The sequence below is a fragment of the Gavialis gangeticus genome, unplaced genomic scaffold (genome assembly GCF_001723915.1).
Source record: "Gavialis gangeticus isolate Ggan-Ray unplaced genomic scaffold, GavGan_comp1, whole genome shotgun sequence".
In the NCBI taxonomy this organism is placed as follows: domain Eukaryota; kingdom Metazoa; phylum Chordata; order Crocodylia; family Gavialidae; genus Gavialis; species Gavialis gangeticus.
In genome coordinates this window covers 78907131-78916513 of record NW_017729022.1, presented here as the reverse complement: position 1 = coordinate 78916513, position 9383 = coordinate 78907131, and the positions used below count along the sequence as shown (strand labels likewise).

General features: G+C 39.3%; 1 protein-coding gene across 2 annotated transcripts in view; it reads right to left on the bottom strand.

Annotated features, from left to right (window-relative positions):
• The window catches only part of SLC13A4 (solute carrier family 13 member 4), a 53595-nt gene that overhangs the window by 27072 nt on the left and 17140 nt on the right, over window positions 1-9383 (bottom strand). The window contains exons 5-9 of one of the 2 annotated variants that reach the window (XM_019515449.1): window positions 8221-8275; window positions 6650-6689; window positions 6127-6204; window positions 4114-4304; window positions 2423-2542 (exon numbers count right to left, since the gene is read on the bottom strand). In XM_019515449.1, coding sequence (XP_019370994.1) covers window positions 2423-2542; window positions 4114-4304; window positions 6127-6204; window positions 6650-6689; window positions 8221-8275 — 484 coding nt within the window. The remainder of the gene's footprint in view (window positions 1-2422; window positions 2543-4113; window positions 4305-6126; window positions 6205-6649; window positions 6690-8220; window positions 8276-9383) is intronic. The other variant, XM_019515450.1, reaches the window with a different exon arrangement.

Sequence of the window (9383 nt, the reverse complement as noted above, 5' to 3'; positions counted from 1 at the left end):
GTCTGGAACCAATTTCCAAGGGAGGTGGTGCTGGCTCCTACCCTGGGGGGTTTTAAGAAGAGGTTAGATGAACACCTTGCTGGGGTCGTTTGACCCCAGTACTCTTTCCTGCCATGGCAGGGGGTCGGACTAGATGATCTTCTCAGGTCCCTTCCAACCCTAGAAACTATGAAACTATAATCAGGAGAGTTTACAGCAAGTTTGCACCTCATTGCGGGCAGGTTGTAGCACACAATATATATATGTACTTAGTGGAACTATGCGCCTTTTAGGATTAGCACATTTGACGTGATGAAAACAGCATGAATCTACAAAAGGGTGCAGTCTCCCTTTTGTTGTAAGTAATTTAGTAAAAGCATCTTGGACATTTCCATAACTTTACTGTCTATTGGCTATTTCACTGATGCAACTCCCCTGATATTTCTAGCACAAGGATAACCAATACAAAGTTTCCCCACTCTCTGTACTTGAAGGGCAAAGACAAAGCTGATCAGATAGTTTTATTTATTTATTTTTTGCCTGTGAACAATTTCTATACTTCTATCAAGGATATACAAGTGCAAGCACATTTTATGGCTGAGTGCATTTAAACTTCCTATAAAATTTATATGCAGATGAGGTGCAGCCCTCAGGCTTATAGCAAATTGCTTTTGTGGTGTCACAAAGTCTGGACATCCTTAACTCAAATGGAGAAGCTTGTAAGCTTGCTTTAACCTTTTCTGTGTGTTGCTTCTAGTAGTGCCACTTGACTGTATTTCAATGAGCAAAATTCTGATTTTCTCTTTCAGCTGCACCTCTTTACTATACAGGGAGGTGATATAAAAATAATCCAGAAGCTTCTGTAGCTAAACCATTCTAAAGGGAGATGCAGTAATGGGTATCAGTGGGAAAATATGTTAAAGCTGGAATAGCCTGTTGTAAAGATCTTGCTATTCCTCTGTCTCAATTGTTATACGCTACATTTCTATACTACATAATCGGCTGAACAGTGTCTGGAAGTCTCTCTTTTTGTATCAATTTAGAGTCAGATTTAAAAAGGGATTTATGTACCTTAATTTGCAGATAGGCACATTGTGTGATTTATAAAAAAAATTGTTAGGTGCCCAACTCTCAGTCACTTCTCTAGGAGTTAGATAGATATGTAAAGATCATAAGTGCTTTTATAAATCTCACTAAGCATCTAGTATTTAGTTAGCTAAATACTTTTATATATGACCCTCCAATATTTAGAGCTAAACATACTCTGTGCAGCCCTGTGCAGCACAGCTGAATAAAGGTCATATCTCTATTAACAACCCCTTTAGTCTCTTCAAAAGAGGCCACACTATATATTGTCCTCTTGCTTTGGGGACAGAAAATCTTAATAGGCTATTCCCTTCTTGCTTTGACCTTTGAAGAGCTTACATTTTACAGTCTGTAAGGATTTGAATTTCTAGCCTAAAGAGAAAATCTTGGATGCTATTCTAGCCAGTCCATTAGCAGCAGATGGATAATAGTAGTCTTCCTATGAAAAAAAAATGTGTGGCATGTATATTACCAGGAATTTATCCTCCAGCATTAGGCCATCGTGTCAATATGTTATCAATACCAATTGCCAAGAAAGGTGTGAAGGCAAAGTATGGTAGCCAAACTCCTAATCTCATGTATTATTTAATGAACTTCACTGAACAGGAGTCAGAGATTAAAGAGGCTTGGACTCAAACCACACTTAACAAGAGGTCGATAATACTTCAGTTCTCTGGTATTCTTTAGAACAACATTAATCAGGGTGAGTTCTTGGATGCAATGTGGAATTTCAATGCTGTTTATTGAAAAAGAAAAGAAATGTGGGTCATGTCAGGGCTTGTTTTCTCTCAGGATTTAAATAAATATTTCAAATTTATTACGGCCTTCTAATTTGGAGCTGGAAGGGTCATGGGATTAACTGAAAAAAGGGCACAGTTATTCACCTTTAAATTGCCTCTTCAAATTGAGTCAAGGTCAATGGCAACAGAAGGCATTTTCATCTAGTTCACTGTCATATAGAATACATTAGTGATGTCAATCCCATTTATTTTCCAAAGCTAGCTAAATCTTATTAAGGCCATTTTAATTCTGTGTAGGAGTATTTACCCACGGGTTTAATGCCCACTAACTAAACCACTTTACATTCAGATTAACTTGCCTGGGTGTCTGGACTCAAGCAGCCACTAGACTCAAGCAGCAACAAAGTCCATGGCTACACATCCAATGCTGTTAGGAAAGGAGACTTCCCTCAAGCACTGAGCAGCACTTCCTTGGCAAGGAAAAGAAATATGTAAATTGGGATTTGTCCTCTGTGATTGAAAGCACCTTTGTGAACCTAAGATGCTAGTTCCTAAGAAGCTGAAGCACTGCATATTGTTACAGTCCCATGCATCATTCATTAGCAGTTTGCACTCACTTGCAACCCAGGAACAGCCAGTGCATCCAAAACCAAGTCAGAACCAACATTATGAGAGAAATGGGAAAGCTGAACAAAAACCAGGTTCCAAAATTCACCACTTCAGCATTTGGATAATGGCTGTGAAGGAGAAAGCTTTGTAAGTAATTAAGAAGACAAGAGGGATGGATGGACAAACTCCCATAATTTATATCTATACAGAACTAACTGATCATGTGTAATAATATAAAAGTTGGATCAGCATGAGTATGATAGCTGTATTACACATACATAACAAAACCACAGTCAAATAAATGCCAAGTTAATCATGTCCATCCTGTTCTTGGAATATCGCATGTCCTGGTCATCTGAATATCTTAGAAAATGTTTAGAGTACTTACTGGTATTGCTAGTATAGCAGGGATTAATTTGGTCAAATAAAATGTGTATGTCACACTACATGGACTGGTTTCATTTTTCTGTGAAAATAATATTTTCTTTTTGTTGGGGATTGGTTGTCAAAGAGGATAATAATGATCTATGATTGCCTTAGTTAAAAACCTCCCAAATCCATACAATGTGATGTCGCTGCAGAAATCTGTCTGCATCATATATTCCTTTGGTCTATGTATTAAAATACTACTGCTTTTGCATAGTTTTCCATCCAGTTATTCCTGGTGTGCTTCAATACAGTAAATTATTATTTTTTTAAATGGTAGCACAAGAACAGAAAATTTAAGGCAAGCACAAGAACCAAAATCCTGATTGTGCTGAATTTGTCAGCTAAACTTTCTTCAACTTTACTAGGGCTAAGAGGGATTTTACTCAGGATCTCTGGTTATACTAGATCACAAAGTATATAATAATTCATACAGTTTAGGCTGCACTTTAAAATAAGCCAAAAATAATGGAAGTGTCATAGCAAGACACACTAAAGCAATTTCTGCAGAGAATTCCAAAATCTAAACTTTTTCATAAAAGCTCACCATCAGAACTGGCTTTTTGGGAAACGTGTGACATTTTCTTAAATTACCATTCCCTGAGAAGCACTGTAAAAAGCAGACAAAAAAAGTCTGTAGATGTGCTTGGTTTGGTTGAGGGGAGGTGTAATGTCATGTAAACACCATACATTCAATAAAGTCAGTTCCCACTTAAGTGCCAGTACACTGGGAACTGATAGCATTTGAAATCAGGCTGTTTCTGAAGGCTGATCTCTTGCAAATCTGGTCCCTGAAGACCACTAGGAAAAGGTTGGAAAAAATTCTGTCTCTTTCTCATGAAGTTCATTTTATTTTTTATTTTATTTTTTAAATATAATTCCATATACTCAGATTATTTTTCTTTTGCCTGATTTTGTCTGCCTCTGCTGCTACCATAATTATCTGTCTATGATATCACAATTAGCTCCTGCAGAAATCAAAATGATGTCACATGCTGAGGATTATTACTTTACATGGGGAATAAATACTAGGAACAGATGAACATGTAACAAATAATGATCCTCTTTCTAATCATATACACTTAGCAAAAAGGAGAAGGAAAGAAAGTATATAGAAAGTAAGCAGAAGCAGAATTATCTCTACATATATCTTCTTGAATCTGTTCTTATTTCCATAAGGCAGTAACTCTTATAGTAAGACCATCACCATGACAGTTATTATCTCAGCACCAGTCCCTAACATGACTGCCAGGAGCTGTGTGATGTCACTTACTTGTTAAAGTGCTCTAAGAATATGAGGCTAGTGGACGTGCCTATAATGGTGGTCAGTCCCCCAATGGTTGCAGCATATGAGATGCTCAGTGAGAGGCACTTACAGACCATATGATCATGTCTAGATTGGTATCGGTATTTGGTACCCAAATCCAGGTCTCTGGAGTTCGGAGGCAGAACAAGTATCTGAGTCTGTAAAAAGAAATACACACTAGGGAATGTATTAAACAATATCAGCAGCTTGGCATAGGCCACATGGAAACTCTGACTGTGAAAATGGCTAGAAACAAAGAAACAATCTGGTTGCAGGTAGCTTATTCTTTGTGGGAATTAACTGTGATCAGAACTGAAAACCTGTCCAATGACCCAAAAATGCTTGACCTGGGACTAAAATGCAGGGAGAGCAGTAATCAGATTTTTGATCATAGTTTGGCCTTGCTCCATGGACTTGTAGTTGGATACCAACAAACTCTGAGCTGAGAGGAGTGGATTCTTCTATTTTAGTTTTTGGAGTCAGTAAACTTTCAGGCATGTGAGAAGCAAGCAGGCAATGTTTGGCAGACCTTTCACCCTCACATTGGTTCATGAAAGTAGCTTGGAGAAACTGCAAGGGAAATTAGGTGTGACACTGCATACCTAAGATATGTCCCAGAGAAGATGGGTAGGCAGCTGCAGGTGGTAGAAGGATGCAAAGAGCATTCCATAGTGGTGGCTGTCAGTAGACAGTCCATGGAATTTAAGGGAAGTGAGCAGAGTTGCCAACTGACTGCAAATTTACAGACACATCATAAAAAATACCCTTAAAATTGCTAGCTGTAAAAATCTGTAACAACATTTTGCCTTCCATAAAAACATGAAGCCACCAGAGCTTTAAGCTCTACTGCAAGAAAAAGCTACAAGCAGCAGTCAAAGACAGGAGTGCAAAACCCTGCACAGAACTCTTGTTAGGGGCTGTGGCTCACCAGAGTCTGTTAGACCCCTCCATAGCCATGTGCTGCCACTAGATCCCTTTGGCTGTCCCCTGTCTCTAACATCTGCTTCCCTTGAAGGTACAAGGAGTGGGGTGATGCAGCTGGGACAAAGCTACCAGTTGGGAGGGGAAGAGGCAGTGTGTGGAGGACCACTCTGAGACAGGGAGAGTGAGGCATCAGTAAGGCTGGGGATTGGGATGTGGGGAACAGCAGGTACAGGGTGCAGTTGGGCATGTCAGGGTATGTGGTGAGCAGGGCACTCCTGTGGTGGTGACAGCAGGATACAAAACCACTACAATAGTCACACAGGGCTGCCAACACAAAACTTTTTTGTTTACTGACAGTAAAATACATGTCAGTAAAAAAGTTTCTCTGTCAGTAAAAATTTTGCAGTAAAAAGATATTTAAAAAATATCTTGTGTTTGCAACCCTGGAGGTAACAAAAGAAGAGATCAGGGTCAGGAAAAAGGCAGCAGGGGCTATGAATTCATTTGGTACAGCACGTACACTTCTGTTGCTCTCTAGTGGGTTTATTTTTTTTTTACATAACTGTGGTGCTGTTCTGAGCTTCTTGCTCTCATGGAAATCTTAGTTCACACTTGTATTAGGTCAAATCTGTGAAACCTTCACTGTTTACAAAATGACCACTGAGGGACTGTTATTTGGACTGCACTGATATGGCGATTTAATAACATAAACAGATAATCAGTAGAGATTATAGACTAGTAAACCAAATGTTTGGATTTATGTGTCACTTTTATACCCAGATTTCCAAAAATGCTATTGTATTACTCCAGTTATCTAGCACTCTGATGGGGACTCATTTCTTCTTCTGGACACAACAGAGAAAATCTAAAGGGTATAACAGGTCTGTGAAAGAGGCAACTAGAAGTGAAAATCATCTTGAGAACTAGCATAGGCCTGACTATCAAAAGCTCTAAGACAAGAGGAGCAAAACTTCCATGGCAATTTGCTTATAGGGCCTGTATATGAAGCTGCTGTGAATGGACTGTGTTTCCCTCCCCCAGATTAGCACCTCTTACCTGAGGTAAATGCTGCCCATTGGTTTTAGAATTCGCAGTTCCAATTGGGTTGGCTATCACATGTACACCATTCATATTCTATGGGAGAGGAGAGGCCTTTTGGTTAGAAGATGTTCTCTTTACATAATCCCAGAAGGCCCTCAGAAGTAGATTTACAGGTTCTTTGAGGGTTTCCAGTAAAACCACAACAGTTCTTGTGGAAGCCCTTGTTCTGTAATTCAGCAGATTAAATAAAAATAGATCTTTTCTTTAACAAAATCCTTAAAAATTAGATCATGGCCTGGGTATCTCTTCTCTCCCTATAATCTTGGCAGCTCTGTGGTAGGAGAATCCAACCAAAACTTTGCAAGAAACACTTGACCTTTGACTTTATAAGGTGTAGAGAATTCAGCAAGTAGAGTTCTTTAATTCACTGAACTTGTGTTACTTCAGGGGTTACCAAATTTTGAACAACCAAGAGTCACATTTAGAACTTGCTAGGAGTCTCTTGGTCAGGAGGCAAAGGTACTACCTATGACAATACCTTGGTATGCATCAGGGAGCTGAAGTCAGTGGTCGTAGCACTAAAAACAAAGAAAGGAAAATATTTTTAAAAGGCTTATTCCCCTACTATCAAAAAGGCATATGCCAAGGGTAGATAAAGGAGCACTTCAAAACTAGAGTCTGCTGCAGTTGAGAAGAGTTCTCATTTTTTCCATCTTAAAAGACAACTCATGTAGATACCTGAAAGTCACTTTATTTCAAGGATCTGTCTCTCGTATTGTGTTGGTAGGGTTCCTCCATTGGTGGAACGCTTCTTGTGTTTACTTCCAAGCCTTTAGTATTTTATTATTATTATTATTCAACCTCATTAGAAATCTAATAACCTGTTCTATGGTGGCCCATGGAATAACTGTGATTTTTGTTCCAGGGACTTAGACTCTTAGGTCATTTCTACCACTGAATTGAACTGAAGTTTCAATGGAACAATGGAATAAGATTTTATTTCAGTTTTACCTTTCCTCCATATTTCAAGCCCTCCCCCTCGCCCCCCCTGACTTTTGTAGTGAGGACTTTTATTATGAAAGATCCAAATATATAATTTTCAAGAGAGCAGAAAAGGAGTATAAGTGAGAAACCATCATCTTAGAGCTTAATGTGTACAGCACAGATACATGGGGGGAAAAAGAATGAAGTGGGAAGTAATAAATAGGACAGAGTACAGAGGAATTCAGTTCTATGCTAATGAAAATGCTGATGCATAGCTTTCAATATGCACCAGTCTAGTATAAGGATAATGTTTAAGCGATGAATGTGTAGCTGAGAGCATTATTGGTATGATTAGCATTACTTTTAAGCAAAGGTATATTGAGACTTACTATCTTTCACCATGACAGATGATACTTAGCACTTTATCCCACATCTTAGCTTTGTGCCACATTCTATGTACTGACCGAGAACATGCAGGCAGAGCTGGTGGAACTTTTTCAAACATTGTTTCATTTTTAAGATGTGAAAAACAGATGAGGAAAAAATTACAGGAAAGGTTCTTCCTGCTTTTAGCCAAGTGAAGAGTTTGTTTAGAAATTTGCAAATTTTAACCTTTTCACTTAAGGTTATATTTTTTTCTCCGTTTCCTTTCCTCATCTTTCAATGACCTTTATTTAAAGATCAAACACTTGACAGCTTAAGCATTTCTTATCATCCGCCATTCTATTCTGAATCCGATCACAACAAAACCTGAGGCCCCTTTACCCTTCCACCCACTCCCTCCAAACACTCCATGCAGTTTTTAAAACCCCTTCATCACCTGTACCTATAGTGGAACAAAAGATTGAATCTGCTCATGTCTCTTCATGATGGATTCACAAACAAAACTGCTAAAGAACTTATATCCTGAGATAGACTTAACTTCCCCTTCAAAATAGCTATGGCGTTGAATAAAGAAAACCATTCTGTTAACCCAACTTTTTAAATAATTGTCCCCTCAAACTCTTCTAAAATGTCCATATATAAACTTGTATTTGCCCTTCCTGGCTCCATTCCTGTGTTCATCTCATTGCAACCTGTGTAGGGTTCAAATCTCCGGTCGTGATGGACAGGATTCATTCTTACTCCTCATTGATGAAAATGAGCTCCAGTGAAGTTTGGCCATGATTTTCGCTGAGACCTGCAATAAGAAAAGAGGGAGAAGGAGATGAAGAGCCCAAAAGTCTTAGTCTAGAACTGTGACCATGAATGTGGAGAAACTATGGTAAAAAGAAAGCAGAGACAACCTTCAGTGAACAGTTCCCGATGCTCAGTGATCTAATTCATCTGCTGATCATTACAGACTAATTAACTTGGTGGCATTGAAGCCTTAACAGCATCAGGTTTAGATATCAGAATCTAAGTTAAGTTGGATCTGGTTAGTACTCATCTGGGAGCTCTCAAAATTTAAACAAAAGGAGGGATTTTCCCTCCCAAGCCAACTCTAAAAAGATGCATGCAGCAAAAAACTCCTTAGCTAATTGCTGGAGAAATCCCTTGGCACAGACACTGAACAGGACAGCCATCAGTTGTCTTGCAGATGCCCTATCCCAAACTTTAGCATAAAGGGCTATGATGGGGGCGAGATACCAGAAGTCTCAGTACAGGTTAAGGAGCTGCTTATCGGCTGCAGGAGAAGCACTGCTAAAACTCAGATCAGCTTCTGCAACATGATGCAAGGGTTGTTTTGGTCCCTGAGCAGCCTACCTACACTTTTGCTTCCCTGCCTCTGGGCTGTGCTTATGTGCATGCCTCTGGGCTGTGTATAGGTGCATTGGAAGCATTTTGATGATGCATGAGGATGTTCCTTTATTAATTCCCAAACAAAAAAGGCTGCCTTAAGCAAAATTGTGAAGCAATTTTGCCAAATATTCCAGAATCAAATATTACAAAGCAGGAAATTCAGTCAGGAATAAATTAACAGAAATACAACCATATAACAATTTGAAGGCACACAGTTCAGACACCCGAACAACCTTAACCCTGTTGGGTAGTGACCGAAACCCCTGTGCCCCCTCACTTCCTACAAAGAAGAAACCCCAGATATCAGAAGATAAGCTATTTCCCTCTGATGCACATTGTCCAAAAGCATTTTAAGTAATGTATTGTAGAGCAGTGCTTCCCAAACGTTTCTTCAGCATGACCCCAATTCTAACCCCATTTTCTCAGCATGGCCCCTCATTCCTAACCCATAGCCCTCCACAACCCTGGGTGGCCCTCATTCCTCACCCACAGCCCCCCCCCCCCCC